The 23,574-nt window shown below is 43.1% G+C and overlaps 1 protein-coding gene across 3 annotated transcripts in view; it reads left to right on the top strand.

The window, feature by feature from the left end:
• Positions 1 to 23,574, top strand: part of LOC132883759 (kelch-like protein 29) — a 493,942-nt gene that overhangs the window by 420,101 nt on the left and 50,267 nt on the right. For all 3 annotated transcript variants that reach the window (XM_060917753.1, XM_060917752.1, XM_060917751.1), the window contains one exon: positions 7,418 to 7,616. In XM_060917753.1, the coding sequence (XP_060773736.1) occupies positions 7,418 to 7,616 (199 nt within the window). The remainder of the gene's footprint in view (positions 1 to 7,417; positions 7,617 to 23,574) is intronic.

The following is a 23,574-nucleotide window of genomic DNA, read 5'->3' as shown; positions in this document are numbered from 1 at the left end:
GGAAGGAGGACTACCTCAGAATTCTTCAGCATAAACCATCAGAAACTTGAACACAACTTGGGACTTACGACAGGACAATGAACCCAAACACACATCAGAGCTGGTTGTGGAGGATAAAGCAGGCTAACATTAAGCTTAAAACAAGTCCTGACTTCAACCCTGTTGAAAATATATGGACCGTGCTTATAAGTCGAGTCCATGCCAAGAAAAAAAAATTAATTGAACTCTGCCAATTCTACCATAAAGTCATGAAATATCCAACCAGAATTCTGCCAGAAGCTTGTTCATGGTAAACAAAAATGTTTGGTCAAGGTGAATCTTGCGAAGAGACATTTTACCCAAATATTAGGTGTGCTGTATGTATATTTTTGACCCCGTATGTACAGTATAATTTTGACCCTGTGTTAATTTCAGAAAACCCAAAGAAAATTAAAACTTGTGCACCAAATCTAGTGTGTTTTTTTTTAAATTAAAGATGTATGCTGCACATTCTGCCACAGAAAAAGAACAGTTCAGAGAAATTACTGAAAGCCCAAATATTGCCATGACATTCATATCCAAGATGACATTCATGTCACTTGTATGTAAACTTCTGACCACAACTCTGTGTGTGTGTGTGAGAGAGAGAGAGAGAGAGAGAGAGAGAGAGAGAGAAAGAAAGAGAGTGAAAGCTAGAGGGAGGGAGACAGACATAGAAGTCATGCCCTTTCTCACTGGTAAGTCAATACCTTCTCCATATTGAATGAGTTTACTATATAGACTTGCTTCGTTTGGTGAAATCGAGCAGGCCAGCCTGCTGGAAGAACACTTTTCACTCACTGAATGGGTATCTGTTGTTCAAAAACACATGCAGGAGTTATTTAGGACATCTATACATTAAGATGGCCAATATATGGACCAGCAATCCACAGTTTGGACCAATGACAAGACAAAATGGAGATGAATATCTTGTGCAAAAGAGTTGTTGGAAATGGAAATAAGTTAAGAGCCTCTGATGCATCTCACGTTTCACTGTTTTCTATGGTGATGTGGACGACTTCTTGATTGGACAGCAGTCTGATAAAAACAAAGATGTAGGAGCCTTTTCTCTGTATGTCTGCTTGACATGTGGGCAAAGAAGGAGTACAAAAAAAAAAAAAATTCTGGAGGAATTCTTACAATCAGAGATGGTCCCATGGGAAGCAGAAGGCCTTTTACCTATCCAAAGAACTCATAAGGAACGCTTTTTTTTAACAGTGTATCTGTCAATATTCCTCACTACTTGGAACTTTTTCTCATTTTCTTTCTCACTTCTTTAATCCTAAGGCCTTATTGTGTGATTAGTGAACCCAGTCTACTTCTCTTGGATTCACACACTCAGCACAATGTGTTTGCTCTCCAGGCTTGGATCCCCATTCCCATTTCTTTGTGCTATTTCAGTGATGAGCCTCTTCCAGTCATGTTACAGATTGAGAGACAGTGCTGCTCCCCTGTGGTCCTGAACGGCACCCAGCAGCTGCTAAAAGCAAGCCTGGGCATGAACACCCTGGAGCTGTAATAGCTGTGAGAGGATAGGACATTTGCAGCATGGCTGTTATGAAGTGCTGGGATTAGCATTGGTTCAAGGCTACAGAAACACCACCGTGTTCTGAATAGGTTTGTGAACTGTCCCAATGTCGAGAACATTGATTGTGTGTGTGTATGAGAGTGTGTGCAACACATAACGTTGGTGTCAGGCTCATTGGTAAATCGAGCCTTGTGCAAGATGGGAATTCAGACGCAGAGAAAAGATCTATATAAGAGATGTCTAGTGTCCAATAAGAGTGTTTATGTGGTTGTACATACACAGAAAAGCCATAGTAAATTATATTGGAAGGTATTAGATGAAGTAAAAACACACTCGCAGTTGAGGAGGCTCTTATGTTTAATTACAGATTAATCACTATTATTGCTACAGGCCAAATGAAATGATACAGACTAGCAATAAAATAAAGAAAGCTAAATCTTGGTGGAACTTATTAACCGGTCACTCATGAATCCTAATGGGACTCGAAATGAGTGCTTTATTAAAGGCAGACAGTGCTAATATTAACTGTAAATTATAAATATGTAGTGTGCTAAAAGTGCTTAATTACACTAATAAAGATTTTGGCCTTTTCAGATTGATCAGTTGTCATAATAAATTAAAGTATTAAAGATTTAATAATAAACATCTCTAAGTTCACTTATACGTGATACAAGTGAGATCATTGTACACTTGTACACTTACCTTGTAGCTGTATTTACTGGCCATTTTATCACGTATTTGTATACAATTACGGATGCTGTATATCAGCCGACCTGTACCACATATGTACCGTAATATAAGCGGAACAGAAATCACCACAGGACCAAAACAAGCCCGATATTATTTAGCTAGTGAGTCATTTTCAGCATAACAGTGAGCAAACATGGTAGTGTGTGGATCTCTTACAGAACCATCTGTGCCGTTATGACCCATGCAGTGACCAGGTTGACTGCTTAAGGTATCTTGACATGGGCGAGCTGAAAAAATATTAAAGCTAGACGGCCTTTCGATTTCATAAAATCGGTGAAATTTAGATCCCTCTGAAATTTGGTCATTGTGATATATGTTTATTTCTGTAATATCTCACAAAATATCAGGCCATTCTGTGGCTGGGAAGTTACTTAATTTGAGGGGATTCCCGAGCAAATAATGTGCATGAAATCGCTCGCTTCAAGCAGACAGAGGAAGTCCGTGTGCGCATGCGCAGGTTTACCTTCTTATTCTTCTTCTTTTGGGTTTTACGGCAGCTGGCATCCACAGTGTTGCATTACTGCCATCTACAGGTTTACCTTGACCGTGCACTGACAGTTCCATCGTTCTGTCGCTCAACGAACAGCTGATCACACCGAGGTGCTCGCTGACCGCCGATATTTATTAGTTTGGTCCTGTGTTTCCTTTCCTTCGCAACATAATGTCTTTTCTTCTCGCTTTTCGTTACTGTAGTTGGTCTTTCACGTTTCATTCGTGTCCTCCATTTTTCTCTCCTGTTTCAAATTTGTATCCCACAATGCCTCGTGGGGCGGCACGGTGGTGTAGTGGTTAGCGCTGTCGCCTCACAGCAAGAAGGTCTGGGTTCGAGCCCCGTGGCTGGCAAGGGCCTTTCTGTGTGGAGTTTGCATGTTCTCCCCATGTCCGCGTGGGTTTCCTCCGGGTGCTCCGGTTTCCCCCACAGTCCAAAGACATGCAGGTTAGGTTAACTGGTGACTCTAAATTGACCGTAGGTGTGAATGTGAGTGTGAATGGTTGTCTGTGTCTATGTGTCAGCCCTGTGATGACCTGGCGACTTGTCCAGGGTGTACCCCGCCTTTCGCCCGTAGTCAGCTGGGATAGGCTCCAGCTTGCCTGCGACCCTGTAGGACAGGATAAAGCAGCTAGAGATAATGAGATGAGATGAGACAATGCCTTGTGCGAACAGGGAAAGCCCACCACGTGATGTATGACATATCTTGTCATGGTGAAGCAGGAAAAAATAGCAGAGAATTTAGGGCCATGTGGCCTCATCTCATCTCATCTCATTATCTCTAGCCGCTTTATCCTGTTCTACAGGGTCGCAGGCAAGCTGGAGCCTATCCCAGCTGACTACGGGTGAAAGGCGGGGTACACCCTGGACAAGTCGCCAGGTCATCACAGGGCTGACACATAGACACAGACAACCATTCACACTCACATTCACACCTACGGTCAATTTAGAGTCACCAGTTAACCTAACCTGCATGTCTTTGGACTGTGGGGGAAACCGGAGCACCCGGAGGAAACCCACGCGGACACGGGGAGAACATGCAAACTCCACACAGAAAGGCCCTCGCCAGCCACGGGGCTCGAACCCGGACCTTCTTGCTGTGAGGCAACAGTGCTAACCACTACACCACCGTGCCGCCGCCATGTGGCCTTAAATTCATAAATTGTTCGATTTTTAAAAATAATAATAAAATTGGAAGTCTGTGATTCGAATTCAGTAGCTTTCAGTCCACTAAACAAAAGTAACTGAGTGTCAGGGAAAATTCTTTTTATGACCTACACTTGAAAAATCTGAAAGGCAGTCAACCTTTAATATCTGACCATGACATCCTGCCCTGAATATTGCTCAAAGATTTAGAAGGTGTTAAAAGCCCTTTCTGCTGAAGCAGCTAGGAAAAATTGATTTCTCCTAAATGCTTAGTGAACACTCTGAACTTTAACACCTCATTCCATAATGCCTTTCTTTTCCCAATTTTGCCTTAAGCAGTCAACCTGGTCACTGCATGGGTCATAACTGCACAGATGGTTCTGCAAGAGATCCAACTAGGCCAATCTATAATTCATCAGATTCAGAATTTGCCTTCCTGCTTTACCGTTATTTCTTGTCCTTCAGGCTGAAGTTGGTCACTTTAGAGAACCTTGGCACTTTGTTTACTCTCCCCTTCTGGGGGATTGCATATTTTAGTGTAATCATATAATCGCCTGGTACAGGATAGGAGCTCACAAGCATCGGTGTTTTTTTTATTTAGTGAGTCAAATTTACGAGCAGGAGTATAAATCCCCCCACTGCCTGTAACAGCCTTTGCTTACTCCCCTGTGGTGACTCGGCTTGGGAGCAGATGATTATTTTCTTGAACCATTCCAAAGCTGTTTGGCTAGAACGACACAGCCGCGGCACTGGCAGGGCTGGAGAGGGAGAAGAAGGGGAAGGCGAGGAGAGAAGGAGCATTCTGGTGGGTACATGGACATATTGCTGTGACGTTATTTTAGAACAGATGCGAAATGTGTTCAGAACAGCATGCCTGTGCCAGAGCTCCCACCACCAACACTAATCCCCAATCTTTCACCCACTGGGGACATTTCCTGTGCCCTGGAACTCCCAGCCAGTTTTTGCATTAACACACTATACTGAGATTGCACACATGCATTAAGTTCAAACAAGCTTTCTACTGTTTACTTTCTTCTAGAAAAGCCAACTCTAAGAGAATTACTCTAGAACATTTAGTAGAAGGGCAATTTTAGGAAGTGTATAATACAAAAGATTGAAGTCCAGCCAAGACTTGGCAAGCTTGTATGAAATAGCTCCAAGGCTTTTTCATAGACCTGGCTTCTAGCTCTGCGTTGTTTGTACAATAGAATTCTTAGTAAATCTGTTGTTTTGAGGTAAAAAGAGAAATGGTTGGAGGTTGCTGCTACATTGTGTGCACTCTAAAATGTCAATAGTGTTGTCTGTATAAATGTCAAGTGAGCTTAAAGTGAACATGGCCATCATGTCATGGTCAGAGAGCTAGCACACTGTAGACTGAAAAGAGAACACAGGCCCAGATGTCATGACAGTACGTGTGTGTGAACAGGTCTTCACTAGAAGCAGTGTGCGAGAGTTCAGGGTGGGCAGGTCAGCTTTACTGCTGTTCCTGTTCGGCTTGTGTTTATAGCCCTCAACACAAGCGCAAGCAAATATCCTGCAGATCCCCACTGCGCACAAACAAACCATCATCCCACTGAGCCCCTCACCATAGCAACTCCTTTCAAACCTGCTCGTCCCGACAGGCAGCTGGTCAAAACACACACACACACACACACACACACACACACATGAAAGTCTGTCACCTGTGATGCCCAGATAGAACAAAAGAACTGAGGAACCAGAAATCAATCTGATATAATGTGGTGTGATTTTGTAAAAAAATAAATCTGTTCATGTGAAATCAGAATAAGCACTTTGACAATTTTGCTTTATTTAATTAATTTGGACTTCCATTTGTTTAAATTAAAGGTCATTAATCTTAATCATAAATCATTCCATCAATACATTTGAAAAACCATATAATGTGAAACTTGGGTTGGAATGAACGTGAACAAAAATGAAACGCAGGTCCATTCTGCAACACACACCAGTGCAAAATAATGGACAAAATAAGGCCGGGTGGTGGTGTAGTGGTTAGCACTGTCGCCTCACAGCAAGAAGGTTCTGGGTTCGAGCCCAGTGGCCGACGGGGGCCTTTCTGTGTGGAGTTTGCATGTTCTCCCCGTGTCTGCGTGGGTTTCCTCCGGTTTCCCACACAGTCCAAAGACGTGCAAGTTAGAGTAATTGGTGACTCTAAATTGACCGTAGGTGTGAATGTGAGTGTGAATGGTTGTTTGTATCTACGGTACAGTATGTGTCAGCCCTGCGATGATCTGGCGACTTGTCCAGGGTGTACCGTGCCTCTCACCCATAGTCAGCTGGGATAGGCTCCAGCTTGCCTGCGACCCTGTACAGGATAAGCAGTTACAGATAATGGATGGATGGATGATTTTTGACTGTGGCGTGATTGTTGGTATCAGCAGGGCTGGTCGGAGTATTTCTGTAACCGCTGATCTCCTGGGAATTTCACATGAAACAGTCTCTAGGATTGACTGAGAATGGTACAATGAAGTAAAAACATCCAGTGAGTGGCACTTCTGTGGATGGAAACACCTTGCTGATCAGAGCGGTCAATGAAGAATGGCCATACTGGCTCAAGCAAACAGAAAGGCTACAGTAACTCAGATAACCACTCTGTACATTTGTGTTGAACAGAAAAGCATCTCAGAATGCACAGCACGTCAAACCTTGAGGCGGACGACCTACAACAGCAGATGCCCACATCAGGTTCCACTTCTGTTAGCCAAGAACAGAAAGCAGAGGCCTCAGTGGGCACAGACTCCCCAAAACTGGACACTTCAAAACTGGAAAAAACGTTGTCTGGTCTGATGAACTGGGTGGTACAGTGGTTAGCACTGTCACCTCACAGCAAGAGGGTTCTGGGTTTGAGCCGAGTGGCCAACGGGGGCCTTTCTGTGTGGAGTTTGCATGTTCTCCCCGTGTTTCCTCTGGGTCCTCTGGTTTCCTCCACAGTCCAAAGACATGCAGTTAGGTTAACACAGGGTGGCCTTGGGCTGAATTGCCCTTGAGCGAGGCACCTAACCCCTAACTGCTCCCCGGGTGCTGTAGCATAGCTGCCCACTGCTCTGGGTATGTGTGTGTGTTCACTGCTTCAGATGGGTTCAGTGCAGAGGATGAATTTCACTGTGCTTGAGTGTGCACATGACAAATTAAGGCTTCTTCTTCTTCTGGTTTGAATATACATGAAAGAAAGAATCAAAGTTTTGTCATGATCCTTTCCAGACCTGATTTGAAGAAGACAGTGTAAGATGAAACACTAATAATAACCGTTTGGATTTTTTCCACCATTAATAACTTTTCATACACTATTAGATTTTTTGTGACTCTGATTACGATAACATCTGTGAAACCAAACACGAAATGTCTTGCTATAAATGAAGTATAGATAAATGGGACATTACTAAGTACTTCACAGAACATGAAGATTAATAACCATGGTTTAATCATTTCCATTCAAACGCTTTTGCTGTCTGATTCTCTTGCAGCACATATCGGAGTTGCTGGCAGTAGTGCGACTACCATTTATCCACCCAAGCTACCTGCTGAACGTGGTGGACAATGAGGAGCTGATCAAGTCGTCCGAGGCCTGCCGGGACCTAGTGAACGAGGCTAAGCGCTACCACATGCTCCCTCACGCACGCCAGGAGATGCAAACTCCCCGCACCCGGCCAAGACTGTCGGCAGGTACAGCACCGAGCCGAGCCAGCTCATTCCTGCCTTCGCCTTCACCTGCACAGCTAATTCCTCATGCGTAAATTAGGGAATTAGCTTGTATTACAGCCATTTTAACACTCCCAACAATTATTAGCTCAATTATTATTCATTATCAAGTACCTCTAGGCCAAGGTCATATGTGCAGAATATGTGGTGTTAAAGCTTGTGGAGCAGTATAAGGAGATGCTCAGAGAGCGTGATGTTCCTTCAGTTTATTCTGAACCGCGCTCTTAAAAATCAATATTTTTTTAAAGTGATGCCATAGAAAGACCTTTTTGTTTTGTAAAGGCTTATGATTGTTGGGCTATTTTTGTTCGTGCTACAGAGAACTGAAACCGTTTTGCATTGTGAGCTTTTTATTCAGTTTAATGTGGCAACAACATAAAAAAAAACAGGTTAAACAATCATGTGCTGATAGTTCTTTAGGGAAGTGGTTCCTGTAAGACACAGGTATTCAACATTTGTGAAGACATTAATACTTTTTAGTTTAGTTTTAAAGTGCATCACTTTTGCTATGTTTACGCCTGACGTCCACACTACTCCGGCGTTTTCGAGCCCTTAAAACGGAGACTTTTGAAATGCTGCTGGCCCCGTTTTAGTTTGAAAACTCTGGGGTAGTGTTTTTAATGTTAGTCATGTTCAGGCGTGTTAATATGGACAGAGAACATTTCTGATATGGAGCTAAAACGCTCTCCTGTTTTCATTTAAAAATTGCTGTTTTAAAACTAAAATATATTAAAGCGATACGGCCTTTTGATTTCATAAAATTGGTGACATTTAGTTCCCTCTGAAATTTGGTTATTGTGATGTATGTTTATTTCTGCAATATCTAAAATAAACCAGGCCATTCTGTGGCTGGGAAGTTATTTAATTTGAGGGGATTCCCTGGCAAATAATGTGCATGAAATCACTCACTTCACGCAGTCAAGCAGACAGAGGAAATCCGTGTGCGCATGCGCAGGTTTACCTTCTTCTTCTTTTGGGTTTTACAGCAGCTGGCATCCACAGTGTTGCGTTACTGCCATCTACAGGTTTACCTTGACTGTGCACTGACAGTTCCATCATTCTGTCGCTAAACGAACAGCTGATCACACCGAGGTGCTCGCTGACCGCCGATATTTATTAGTTTGGTCCTGCGTTTCCTTTCCTTCGCAATATAACGTCTTTTCTTCTCGCATTCCGTTTCTGTAGTCGGTCTTTGACGTTTCATTCACGTCTTCCATTTTTCTCTCCTGTTTCAAATTTGTATCCCACAATGCATTGTGTGAACGGGGAAAGCCCACCACGTGATGCATGACGTAGTATCTTGAATTGCGTCATGGTGAAGCAGGAAAAAATAGCGGAGAATTTAGGGCCATGTGGCCCTAAATTCATTAATTGTTCTATTTTAAAAAAACTGATAAAATTGGAAGTCTGTGATTCGAATTCAGTAGCTTTCAGTTCACTAAGCAAAAATAATTGCATGTCAGAGAAAATTATTTTTATGACTTAAAAAATCTGAAAGGCGGTCTACCTTAAACATGGATGTAGCCTTAGCCTACTTAGCAGTCTGCTCCTTAATGAATTCATGAATGAAAGAATAACGAGGCGAAAGGAATAATTTTAGTCAGATGTTTGTAAAATTAGCTGACTTATAAATCCTTCTTTCTACACGCATCACCCACAGAGAGACAGACGCAGGAAGTCAGGGTTTTCACTCATTTAATGAAGTGTTTAAACGATATAACTTTTTTGATGTTTATTAATTTCATCAGATTGTATGGCTATTTATTTATTTATCCATTATCCATAACCGCTTATCCTGTGCAGGGTCGTGGGCAAGCTGGAGCCTATCCCGGCTGACTATGGGTGAGAGGCGGGGTACACCCTGGACAAGTCACCAGATCATCACAGGGCTGACACATGGAGACAAACAACCATTCACACTCGCATTCACACCTACGGTCAATTTAGAGCCACCAATTAGCCTAACCTGCATGTCTTTGGACTGTGTGGGAAACTGGAGCACCCAGAGGAAACCCACGCGGACACGGGGAGAACATGCAAACTCCGCACAGAAAGGCCCTCGTCAGCCACTGGGCTCGAACCCAGGACCTTCTTGCTGTGAGGCGACAGTGCTAACCGCTACACCACCGTGCCACCCGTTATTTATTTAGCCATCTATCTGTCTATTTATCTATTGCATGCATTGATACCGAACTAGTACCGTTACCATTCTACCATGCCAGTTATCATACTGAACCCAGAATTTTGGTACCGAACCAACCATAGTTTTGTCATGTCATGTCATGTCATTATCTCTAGCCGCTTTATCCTTCTACAGGGTCGCAGGCAAGCTGGAGCCTATCCCAGCTGACTACGGGCGAAAGGCGGGGTACACCCTGGACAAGTCGCCAGGTCATCACAGAGCTAACACATAGACACAGACAACCATTCACACTCACATTCACACCTACGGTCAATTTAGAGTCACCAGTTAACCTAATCTGCATGTCTTTGGACTGTGGGGGAAACCGGAGCACCCGGAGGAAACCCACGCGGACAACATGCAAACTCCACACAGAAAGGCCCTCGCCGGCCCCGGGGCTCGAACCCAGGACCTTCTTGCTGTGAGGCGACAGCGCTAACCACTACACCACCGTGCCGCCCCCATAGTTTTGTACCTTAACAAAATCTACTACAAAGATCAGCAGACAGCACTAAACTAAGCAAAGTTCGTATTTGGCATGGTAACCCTCTGTCTTTTAAAATGTACCAGAAGTCTCAGAAACATTTCGTACAGTTTTAAGAGAATATTTCTAGATAAACCCAGACAGCCATCACTTCATTTTCTTTGTCTGAAACTTGTTTTTTTCTGTAACATTTTTTCGTTGGATTTTTTTTTACTGTTTCAATAATGCAGAAGCCATAAAATTAACATCCATGTATATGTTATTAGTCTGAGCCATCATACGCTCTAGCATACATTTCTTTTTCAGATAAATTGTTCCCACCGTCAGACTGTCTCTGTGGATTCCTCAGCTTCATCAGAGCAGACACTGTGAGCAGTGTATGGATTTATTTAGTTCTTATGTACTGTGGCCCCTTCTCCTACCCTGGCTGTTATTGATCGAAGTCCAGTGCAATACAGGGGCAATGAAGTGCTGTCTGAATACACTGAGACAGAGCTCTCTGAGGAATGGCATTGTACACATTCCTCTCACATTTTACCATGTGATATTTCTGTGCTGGGTCTTCAAACTCATTTCATGTTTCGTGTAAAGGCTCAATTGAGAGCAAGAGCTAGAGAAAGGTTTTTATTGCAGCAGTCAAGCGTAACGGCCAAGCGAGCCAAGCAAAATATGGCACCACTTTGCTATTTTTTTTTTCCTTGTATCAAACATGCAAGCCTGGCTACCAAAGCTTTTCTTAATAAATCTCTAAAGCCTTTGTAAATATCAGCAGCAGTCTCTGGCCTTTTGGCATACCGTGCTGGTTTACACTATTAATTCAGATATTTATAAGTAGCCTCAGTCGTGATTTAAGAAAATTGCCTTTGGGAGTCTGAGATTTTTCCTTCTCATCTGCCAGAACTTGGGTCGTTCCTTAATAAGGTAGAGCTTGGTGGAATTCACTGAATTGCAGTTTATTAAGGGATTAGTTTATGTGTTAAAAACTGTTAGTATCCAGTTGTAACTGCTTCTTGCATAGAGTTTAATGCTGATTTCATTTTACACGTGAAACTGTTGTATACAGATTACCGGTTTTCTACCTTTGAAGCACGCATTTTTCTCAGGTTTTGCTTCGTTGTTTCAATTCACCATCTTTATTGTGTTTGTGTGTACAAAATGCATAAACTTTTGGCACATGTATCAGACCCAGTGTGGCTCTGATGCACAGTGGGATAGCCTGTTACCTGTCGGCCCTGTTTATAACGCAGCGTGGAGCAGAGAGCAGTCGACAGCAAACAGAAGTACCGAGACAGTGAAGTTGTACAGAGAGAGAGAGAGAGAGAGTGATGGATGGAAAAGTAGGAAGAGAGAAGAAAGTTGAGGGGAAAAAATATTAGGTTATTTTTTTGTCACAGATGGACGGTTCTGCAGACAGAACAAGGGTGTGTGTGTGTGTGTGTGTGTCTTTTGCCTACATACAGCTCTTGATGCGTACACCACCTGAGCGAGAAAGATAAGTGTGGAGTCTGAAAAAAGTGCTGCTATGTCATCCATGAAACATTCCTCTCTCAACCTAGCTGACTCGCTCTTACAGATGTCCCCTGCAATGACAGTTCAACAGGGCAAAAGCACTTCTATTTCCTTGTAGCCTTTCCTCTTCTCCAGTTCTTCCCTCTTCTCTATATACAGTGGGGCAAAAAAGTATTTAGTCAGTCACCAATTGTGCAAGTTCTCCCACTTAAAAAGATGAGGGAAGCCTGTAATTTTCATCATAGGTATACCTCAACTATGAGGGACAAAATGAGAAAAAAAAAATCCAGAAAATCACATTGTCTGATTTTTAAAGAATTTATTTGCAAATTCTCATCTCATCTCATTATCTCTAGCCGCTTTATCCTTCTACAGGGTCGCAGGCAAGCTGGAGCCTATCCCAGCTGACTACGGGCGAAAGGCGGGGTACACCCTGGACAAGTCGCCAGGTCATCACAGGGCTGACACATAGACACAGACAACCATTCACACTCACATTCACACCTATGGTCAATTTAGAGTCACCAGTTAACCTAACCTGCGTGTCTTTGGACTGTGGGGGAAACCGGAGCACCCGGAGGAAACCCACGCGGACACGGGGAGAACATGCAAACTCCACACAGAAAGGCCCTCGCCGGCCCCGGGGCTCGAACCCAGGACCTTCTTGCTGTGAGGCGACAGCGCTAACCACTACACCACCGTGCCGCCCCTTATTTGCAAATTATGGTGGAAAATAAGTATTTGGTCAATAACAAAAGTTCATCGCAATACTTTATGTACCCTTTGTTGGCAATGACAGAGGTCAAACGTTTTCTGTAAGTCTTCACAAGGTTTTCACACACTGTTGCTGGTATTTTGGCCCATTCCTCCATGCAGATCTCCTCTAGAGCAGTGATGTTTTGGGGCTGTTGCTGGGCAACACGGACTTTCAACTCCCTCCAAAGATTTTCTATGGGGTTGAGATCTGGAGACTGGCTAGGCCACTCCAGGACCTTGAAATGCTTCTTACGAAGCCACTCCTTCGTTGCCCGGGCGGTGTGTTTGGGATCATTGTCATGCTGAAAGACCCAGCCACGTTTCATCTTCAATGCCCTTGCTGATGGAAGGAAGGTTTCACTCAAAATCTCACGATACATGGCCCCATTCATTCTTTCCTTTACACGGATCAGTCGTCCTGGTCCCTTTGCAGAAAAACAGCCCCGAAGCATGATGTTTCCACCCCCATGCTTCACAGTAGGTATGGTGTTCTTTGGATGCAACTCAGCATTCTTTCTCCTCCAAACACGACAAGTTGAGTTTTTACCAAAAAGTTCTATTTTGGTTTCATCTGACCATATGACATTCTCCCAATCCTCTTCTGGATCATCCAAATGCTCTCTAGCAAACTTCAGATGGGCCTGGACATGTACTGGCTTAAGCAGGGGGACACGTCTGGCACTGCAGGATTTGAGTCCCTGGCGGCGTAGTGTGTTACTGATGGTAGCCTTTGTGACTTTGGTCCCAGCTCTCTGCAGGTCATTCACTAGGTCCCCCCGTGTGGTTCTGGGATTTTTGCTCACCGTTCTTGTGATCATTTTGACCCCACAGGGTGAGATCTTGCATGGAGCCCCAGATCGAGGGAGATTATCAGTGGTCTTGTATGTCTTCCATTTTCTAATAATTGCTCCCACAGTTGATTTCTTCACACCAAGCTGCTTACCTATTGCAGATTCAGTCTTCCCAGCCTGGTGCAGGTCAACAATTTTGTTTCTGGTGTCCTTTGACAGCTCTTTGGTCTTGGCCATAGTGGCGTTTGGAGTGTGACTGTTTGAGGTTGTGGACAGGTGTCTTTTATACTGATAATGAGGTCAAACAGGTGCCATTAATACAGGTAACGAGTGGAGGACAGAGGAGCCTCTTAAAGAAGTTGTTACAGGTCTGTGAGAGCCAGAAATCTTGCTTGTTTGTAGGTGACCAAATACTTATTTTACCGAGGAATTTACCAATTAATTAATTAAAAATCCTACAATGTGATTTCCTGGATTTTTCCCCCCATTCTGTCCCTCATAGTTGAGGTATACCTATGATGAAAATTACAGGCCTCTCTCATCTTTTTAAGTGGGAGAACTTGCACAATTGGTGGCTGACTAAATACTTTTTTGCCCCACTGTACAATGGGAATAAGACATGGTCATGCAGACCCATAGTACATCACAGCATCATATCTACAGGAAAATATCATGCCCGGCACTGTACACTCTTCAAAAGCTTTTTTTTCTACAAGGAAAAATGTTTCCACAAGGGCTTTTTTGGATGTTTAGAAGTTCTAGCTTTTGAAATGGCTTTTATTTGAAACCTGTTTTGAAAAAGAAACCCTCTCTTGTAGGGCTGTACATAGAATTGTAATGGATTCCTCATGTGGGGAAAAAATGGGTTTAGGCTGCCAGTGGCAATTATTTTCTCCCTGAAGCTTTATCAGTGTATGTGATATTCATATGCTGAAATATTCACTATCATATTGTTCATTTAGCACATTACGTCTCTGTTTATTATTTTTTTATTCATCATACAGCATTTTATTAGTACTCGAGTCCGACTCATGCCCTAATTTTAAGGACTCGTGACTCGACCTGGACTTGAGCACTGATGACTCGGACTTAGACTCGTGCGTTAACTGCATTAGGACTCGGAAATTGGAGACAAGGACTAAGATTTTTTCTTTATTTTTTGTAACATGCCATAATAATTTGGCATAAGATTTTTATATCTACGTTAATTTTTGTACTAATTTCGCATAAGAGTGCCACACGTGCATCAGACAGACTCAAGGGCGCGGTCCGGACAGCGCACACGCTAAGCGGACTCTTACGTGCATGCCGTAAACAATTCGCACCTGCACAGGATTAAGGCACAATCACCGTGTCTGTGAAAACGCACTTACTTTGCGAAGTATTGAGTTGCTGACACATTACTGAGCCTTAGTTCCTTGTTTGGTTTCCTGATCTCTGATTTCCTGTTTCTCGTGTTTGAGTCTGCCGAGTCTACGATAGCCTGTTTGTGCCTCACTTGACCTATTACCCATTTCACCGTTTTATGATTTTGCCTGCCATTCTGGATTGTTTACCTGTCTTCACTTGTATTAATAAACACACCTTCTGCACTTACAGTGGTGCTTGAAAGTTTGTGAACCCTTTAGAATTTTCTATATTTCTGCATAAATATGACCTAAAACATCATCAGATTTTCACACAAGTCCGAAAAGTAGATGAAGAAAACCCAGTTAAACAAATGAGACAAAAATATTATATTTTTTTCATTTATTTATTGAGGAAAATTATCCAATATTACATATCTGTGAGTGGCAAAAGTATGTGAACCTCTAGGATTAGCAGTTAATTTGAAGGTGAAATTAGAGTCAGGTGTTTTCAATCAATGGGATGACAATCAGGTGTGAGTGAGCACCCTGTTTTATTTAAAGAACAGGGATCTATCAAAGTCTGATCTTCACAACACATGTTTGTGGAAGTGTATCATGGCACAAACAAAGGAGATTTCTGAGGACCTCAGAAAAAGTGTTGTTGATGCTCATCAGGCTGGAAAAGGTTACAATACCATCTCTAGAGAGTTTGGACTCCACCAATCCACAGTCAGACAGATTGTGTACAAATGGAGGAAATTCAAAACCACTGTTACCCTCCCCAGGAGTGGTCGACCAACAAAGATCACTCCAAGAGCAAGGCGTGTAATAGTCGGCGAGGTCACAAAGGACCCCAGGGTAACTTCTAAGCAACTGAAGGCCTCTCTCACATTGACTAATGTTAATGTTCATGAGTCCACCATCAGGAGAACACTGAACAACAATGGTGTGCATGGCAGGGTTTCAAGGAGAAAGCCACTGCTCTTCAAAAAGAGCATTGCTGCTTGTCTGCAGTTTGCTAAAGATCACATGGACAAGCCAGAAGGCTATTGGAAAACTGTTTTGTTAATGGATGAGACCAAAATAGAACTTTTTGGTTTAAATGAGAAGCGTTATGTTTGGAGAAAGGAAAACACTACATTCCAGCATAAGAACCTTATCCCATCTGTGAAACATGATGGTGGTAGTATCATGGTTTGGGCCTGTTTTGCTGCATCTGGGCCAGGACGGCTTGCCATCATTGATGGAACAATGAATTCTGAATTATACCAGCGAATTCTAAAGGAAAATGTCAGGACATCTGTCCATGAACTGAATCTCAAGAGAAGGTGGGTCATGCAGCAAGACAATGACCCTAAGTGCACAAGTCGTTCTACCAAAGAATGTTTATAGAAGAATAAAGTTAATGTTTTGAAATGGCCAAGTCAAAGTCCTGACCTTAATCCAATCGAAATGTTGTGGAAGGACCTGAAGTGAGCAGTTCATGTGAGGAAACCCACCAACATCCCAGAGTTAAAGCTGTTCTTTACGGAGGAATGGGCTAAAATTCCTCCAAGCCGGTGTGCAGGACTGATCAACAGTTACTGGAAATGTTTAGTTGCAGCTATTGCTGCACAAGGGGGTCACACCAGATACTGAAAGCAAAGGTTCACATACTTTTGCCACTCTCAGATATGTAATATTGGATCATTTTCCTCAATAAATAAATGACCAAGTACAATATTTTTGTCTCATTTGTTGAACTGGGTTCTCTTTATCTACTTTTAGGACTTGTGTGAAAATCTGATGATGTTTTAGGTCATATTTATGCAGAAATATAGAAAATTCTAAAGGGTTCACAAACTTTCAAGCACCACTGTACATCCGTCTCCCAACTATCTCTGACAGAATACTTCACACTCCCTGACAAAGAGAACGCACATTCACCTGTTCATACATCATGTTCAGGAACAAACTAATGTTAATGGCGTTAAAACAGCCACCATCAAATGGTGCGGTTGGAATATTATTCTTGGACTCAACTCGGACTTGACCGGGTCAATCATGGTCTCGACTCGAATTTTTTTAATGACTTGGACTTGAACACTGGGGACTCAAGACTGGACTCGAGGTTTAGTGACCTGACTACAACACTGCGAACCCCCCACTGTAACCCTAGCTGTACAGGCGAGAGGCCGAGGGCTACGGAAAAGGAGATTGGTGCCACCCAATGTGCCTTAAGGGCCTGGTTAGTACTGGGATGGGAGACTGCCTGGGAAGACCAGGTCCTGGCACGGAAATGACTTTGACTTGACTTAATTATTTTCAGTGAACCTGACATGGTCTTCTGCCATTATGTTCATGTCATGTTCAGGAACAAATTAATGTTAATGGTGCTAAAACAGCCACCGTCAAATGGTGCGGTTGGAGTGTTGTTCTCGGACTCGGCTCAGATCGATAGTGGACTCAACTTGGGCTCGACTCAGATTGATAGTGGACTCGACTCAAATTTTTTTAATGACTTGGACTTGACCACTGGGGACTCAAGACTGGACTCGGACTTGAGGTTTAGTGACTCAGCTACAACACTGGTACCTACAGTGAAACTAATAAGAAAAGTATGTAGTTATGAGATTGAGATGGTACCAAATTTGACTTCATCCTCTTTGTGCCTAAATGAGAAGCCTGCTTTGACTCACATGTAACTATTTGGCCAGGATATACAGAAATCTGCAGTGAAATGAATTATGTAACAGCACAAGTCAAACCTCTTTTCAACTATTAAGGCTACTATAGGTACAATATCTTATTTCATGTCTTGAAAGCACTGCCCATTATTCACCCTTTGACATCCATTTAGATTTTTTTTTGGGGTGGTAGACAAGTTCTTCTGCAGTATTTCAGTGAATTACATACTCATACTTTCACTCCATAACTGATTTAAGCTTTCCACCATGCCTTTATTAGTGGCTGATCAGCAGTCTGGTCATGGACAGTGCATGATAATTAAGAACCACAAGGGATAAATTTGAATTTCTGTGCTCTTGATTTTCTCCGCTCCTCTAACCTCACCTCTGGCCATGAATAGGTCATGATTTATGTGTACTTGAATAACTAACTAAATGATTCCTGTGAATGTAGAGCTGGTTTTTCACCCAGCTCAGACTGAGCATCATATGTGGCTTAACTGAAGATTCAGCTTTCTGGACTCCAATTAAACATTTTTTTCACTGAGTTTAATTATTTTGCTAATGAGTATTCTCCACTGATGATACTACACTTTTACTGTGGTGCATGGCTAGGCCTCATGTATACCCACGAAGTCTGAAAAACAGCAAGATGTTACTTTTCTTACTTTTCTGCTCACTGGAAATGCCCTCAAATGGGCCATGGAGGTTTGGGAGCAGGGCAGGGAGTCCCTGTCGTCAGATGATTGCTTTGTCGAACTGTCAAGCAAAGTTTTCAAACACACCTCAGAAGGCAAGGAGATTGGGGAACAACTGCTGGCTGTGAAGCAGGGTAAAAGAAACACTGCAGGGTATGCAATGGAATTACACACATTTGCAGCAGGAAATGGGTGAAATGCACCAACACTAAAAGTGGCTTTGCATCAGGGTCTCAACCCAAAGTGCTCACAGAGCTGGCTTGCCACAACAACAGAATTTCCCTAGACATGTTCATTGATCTGGCCATCTATCTTGACCAACTCATTCACAATTGCCAAGCCTACCAGTGAATGACATACCCCATGCTCATGTGTGACCACTCAGAACCTATGCAATTGAGATGCACCAAGTTTAGCCTCACCAAGAGCAAGAAACCAAGAAGGGAGAAATTGTGATTCTTCTGCAGAACCCTCAATGTCCAACCCATTCCAAGACTCCACTCACCTTCAGTCATGCTGAGAGAACCACCAGTGACTACAGCACACCTATGGTGAGTCTATCACAGTTTCTGTCTCACCAAGCATTTACTTTGAACATTTACTCTCAGCTTTGACTGACTCTGGAGCTGCTTGCCATTTTATGGATCACGATACCGTTAAGAAACTGAACCTCCCAACACAACCCCTACAGCACACCATGCATATCAACACTATTGACAAAGGCACCATCACTGTGCACCAAACCCCTCCTACTCCAAGTCAGATCTCTCCATCAGTAGCCATTCTCCTTCCTAGTCACTGTCACCACCAAGCATCCCATAATCCTTGGCTTTTCTTTCATGACCCCCAGATCTCCTGGCAAGATAAAGAAATTGTCATCACCACTGTTTGCAGCTGCCACATCTTGCTTTTGCATTCACAACAGTGGAAAGCCTCAATCAAGCAATCACCACTAACATCCCTAAAGTGTCATGAATTGTTCATGATATCAGGAAGTAGTTCAGCAAATCCAAAGCCAGCAGCCTACCACCCCACAGACCCTACAACTGTGCTATCAATCTTATTCCTGGTACTACACCTTCCAGCAACCAGATCTATCCACTGTCATTCACCAAGCAGCAGGCAATGGAAGATTATATTCAGGAAGCTCTCCAGCTAGCTGGAGTACATCTGCCCATGCACTGCTCCATGCATCTGTCAGTTTCTTCTTTGTGGAGAAGAAGGGGGACTTCATGGACTTCATCCATGCATTGACTATCGCAGTCTAAACCAGATCACAGTACTAGGATCCAAGCTCTCGATCCACTCCCATGGGCCCCCTCAGCCATTCAACAGGTCTGATCAACAAGAGTGTTCAATAAGTTCGATCTATGCAGTGCACAATCTTGGGCACATCAGAAAAGGTGATGAGTGGAAGACAGCTTTTTGCACCACTTCTAGCCACTGTGTTAGTACTCAGACACTGAGTACTCTATCATGCCTTTTGGGCTCTCTTGTGCCCCCTCGGTATTTCAGTGCCTGATAAGTAATGTGCTCAGGGAGATGCTGGGTAAATTCATCATTGCATACATTCACGGCATATTTATTTACTCCCGTTCCCTTGAAAGCCAAGTTAATCATGTCAAGAAAGTTCTGTCTCATTTCCTAAAGCACCAGTTCCAAAAAGTGAAGCTTTTAAAAAGTGAATCTTGTCCTAGAGAAGTGGCACTGCTTGAGGGAGTAACCTTTCCCTTCATGATCTCCACCAATCACAGAAATCTTGAAGACAGTCAAGTGATTTAATCCTTGACAATCCCAGTGAGCCTTGTTCATGTGTTTTAATTTCATGCTCTTATATAGACCAGGGTCAAAAAATACCAAGACTGAATCTCTGTTCAGTGTATTCCCCTCTGAAAGCAGTAACCCTGATTGAAGAACCGATACTTCCTCCCTAACCTGGTGCATTGATCTTGAGATGGACAAGTCTATGGCACACGAAGTCCCTGCTTCATGCCCCCCGAACCTAACCTTCACCCCATGAAAGCAGAGAAGCAAACTCACCTGGGCAAACATGATACCTGCTACTGGCCACCCTGGCACACAGAGAACATATCAGTTGCTGAAAGCCAAGTATTGGTGGCCCAACATGATCATTGACATCCAGAGATTCATCTCTTCCTGTAACAGCTTTTGCACAAGCCAAAGTACCCCGCATGCTACCAGCTGGTAAACTCATGTCATTACTCACATTGCAGTGCTCCTGGTCCCACTTAGCAATTGAGTTTGTCATTGACCTTACCTTGTTCAGAGGAAACACGGTGATCAAGATGGTCATTGACCGCTTCTCCAAGTCATTGTCCCCCTAGCAGGCTTACCTACTGCTTTAACCACTTTTAGCTCATCTTTAACCATGTAATCCGATACATCAGAATCCCAGAGGAGTGTGAGCCAGCTTTGTGGAAAAATTATGAAATCACTGCAAATTTACTATCTGGTTATCACCCTCAGTCTAAAGGACAGCTGGAATAGGCCAACCAGTAGGTTGGATGCTTTCTGACAACGTTCTGCTCTGAGAATCAGGAAGATTGGGCTCAGTTTCTCCCCTAGGCTGAGTACACCCATAACTCCTTGCATCATTCTGCAATGTTCTTGACCTCTTTCCAATGCATGCTAGGTTACCAGCCACCTTTGTCCCCCAACGCTGCTCCCACAGACTCACCCACAGACTATTGGTTCAGGCAGAGCGAGCAATTGTGGGACAGCACTCACCAATGCAATATTCTCTCACTCTATTATCACTACCACCACAATGACTTATTTGGACTGAGGTCACATCTATCCCCTTTCTGCACTAGCCATTCAACTGCCAGTACGGCAAATTTATCACAGACATAGTTTTGGAGACACTGTTAAATTGGAGATGCAGGATTCTTCAACTCAACATGACTGATCAGCAGTTCAGTATTTTACATTATTTGTGGTCTGTTCAGGAAAATGAATGGCGGGCATTATATTGCATTTTGCCCCTGGTTTTAATTAAGTTAGATGTATGTCATCCAGATTAAACAAAAAAACATTACTGGTGTTTAATTCTCACCTACAGCACTAATTCTACACTGTTTAATTCATCGCTGTTTGATAAACTGAATCCCAGTCGCTGCCTTTGGCCAGTGCTGCTATAGTTCACATGGTGAATCAGTGCCGAGCAGATTATTCAGCCAATGACTGCTGCATGCATGACAGGTAATGAGGAGCATTTTACAGAAAACTGTCAGCTTCTCTCAGTCTCAATCGCTCTCAGGACAGGCCAATCCATATGCTATTTTCCCCATCTTCTCTGGCTGTTACGTTAACGCCTGCAGTTTATTCACTCAGTTTTTAAATTGAATTTTCTTTTCATATGTTCTTCATTACATTAGCACATTTTGGAAGGGGCCTGTCAGAACTAATCTGGACAATTCTCTCAGCATGGCTCACCTGCTGATTGCTTACCATTAGCATGCTATACAGATGAATACTGCACTAAAACAGCTTCAAATAATTTTATCATACATCTGTAGTTTTTTTAATGTAGTTTTTTACAATGTTTGTGGCTACTGCCTCATAGAGGCAGGAGCCACTATGTCATCACGTTGTAAGAATGAGTGTAACAATAGCACACTGCGCATATGCATACAGGTGTTCCTATTAAAATGGCCGGTGAGTGTATACAATTCGGTTCACCATTTGAAATAAATGGACTAGACTAAAGAGCTCGCTTTCAGACATATTTATGCTTATTACCGAGGGAAAGTGCGCGCCCATTTTAAAATGTACTCCAGGTTGTCCTCCTTTCCTCGCCTTCTTCGGCCAGTGGTCCCATGTGTGATGTAGATATGACGCACTTCCGAGTTGTTACAGGAAGTTGTCGAAAAGAGTATCGAGACCACTGAGCTCTAGCACCGGGCCATTTCCAGGAAATAAGAGTTTGGGTCATGGTGACACCGTGTGTATGTCAGCCTCGGTTCGGAGGTTTCAGTTTCGAAAACCGTAAGAGGTAAGAGTAGAATAATATAAAGTACAGACACTTGGTATATTTTACGTCTGTGATTTTTAAATTGTTCATTTTTGGATTACGCTTCATTTTTGTGGCTACTGCCTCAGAGTAAATATACATGCTATATTTACTGTATGGACATGGGATCAGAAAACAATTTTATTTATAAGCAGTAGCCACATGTACCCATCTCATCTTATTATCTCTAGCCGCTTTATCCTTCTACGGGGTCGCAGGCAAGCTGGAGCCTATCCCAGCTGACTACGGGCGAAAGGCGGGGTACACCCTGGACAAGTCGCCAGGTCATCACAGGACTGACACATAGACACAGACAACCATTCACACCTACGGTCAATTTAGAGTCATCAGTTAACCTAACCTGCATGTCTTTGGACTGTGGGGGAAACCGGAGCACCCGGAGGAAACCCACGCGGACACGGGGAGAACATGCAAACTCCTCACAGAAAGGCCCTCGCCGGCCCCGGGGCTCAAACCCAGGACCTTCTTGCTGTGAGGCGACAGCGCTAACCACTACACCACCGTGCCGCCCACATGTACCCATAGGGTACCTATTTTTTAAAATGTAATCAAATTTCAACTGCTATATTTCTGGCAGTATTGCTAACATAATGAACATCATGAAGCAATTGATATTTGGCTAACCCTGATTTTCATTCATAATAATGAAAGTCTTACCAATCTCTTACCAGTTGTGACTTCTTATCTCTCTTATTTTTGTTGACATTTCATTTTCTTTCAAAAGGAGAAAATGTGAATGTGAGTGATGTTCACCATGTTTTGTGTTGGCATTTTTGGGCTCACTGTGGCCTGTGCTTGACCTGTGTGTGTGTGTGTGTGTGTGTGTGTGTGTGTGTGTGTGTTTGAGAGAGAGAGAAGGTGCTTGCTCCCCTGACACTGACCACAGTGTTCTGCCCCTACAACAGCCCTGAGCCCAGCGGGAGCTCTCTGTTCCTTTTCATGCCACATTAACCCTCTGCAGGCATATGGGGACAGGGCAGGGGGGGTAATCATGCTGAGCATTAAGCCACAGGAAGAATCTTATCTTCTCAGTTAAATCAGATGCTGAGATGAGATTTAGGAATTAAACAGGAGTATTTGCTCACTGATTGACTGAAGTATACTGTTTAATTGCAGACACGGTTGCTCATGATATCTACACGGAGCTGGACATAGTGTTATCCAGCAAAAACATGGATCAGCACTCTATTGATCATTGCAGACCTTGTAATTTCATGCATCTTTAAATTTCAGGCTTAAGTCTGCATAATGATTATCCTCACACACAAAAATCAAACTCCAAAAGTAGACATCCTTTGGGAAGTTTTAAAAATACAAAAACATGTTTTCCTGCAAGTGCCACATTTTATATTAAACAATTTTCACGTGTTCAATTCGTGAGTAATGAGTAAAGCGGTAAGCTTATATCGTATTGGCAAACCAGTTATGTCATA

This window comes from Neoarius graeffei, chromosome 3 (genome assembly GCF_027579695.1).
Source record: "Neoarius graeffei isolate fNeoGra1 chromosome 3, fNeoGra1.pri, whole genome shotgun sequence".
Lineage (NCBI taxonomy): Eukaryota > Metazoa > Chordata > Actinopteri > Siluriformes > Ariidae > Neoarius > Neoarius graeffei.
This window is presented reverse-complemented; position numbering and strand designations above follow the sequence as displayed.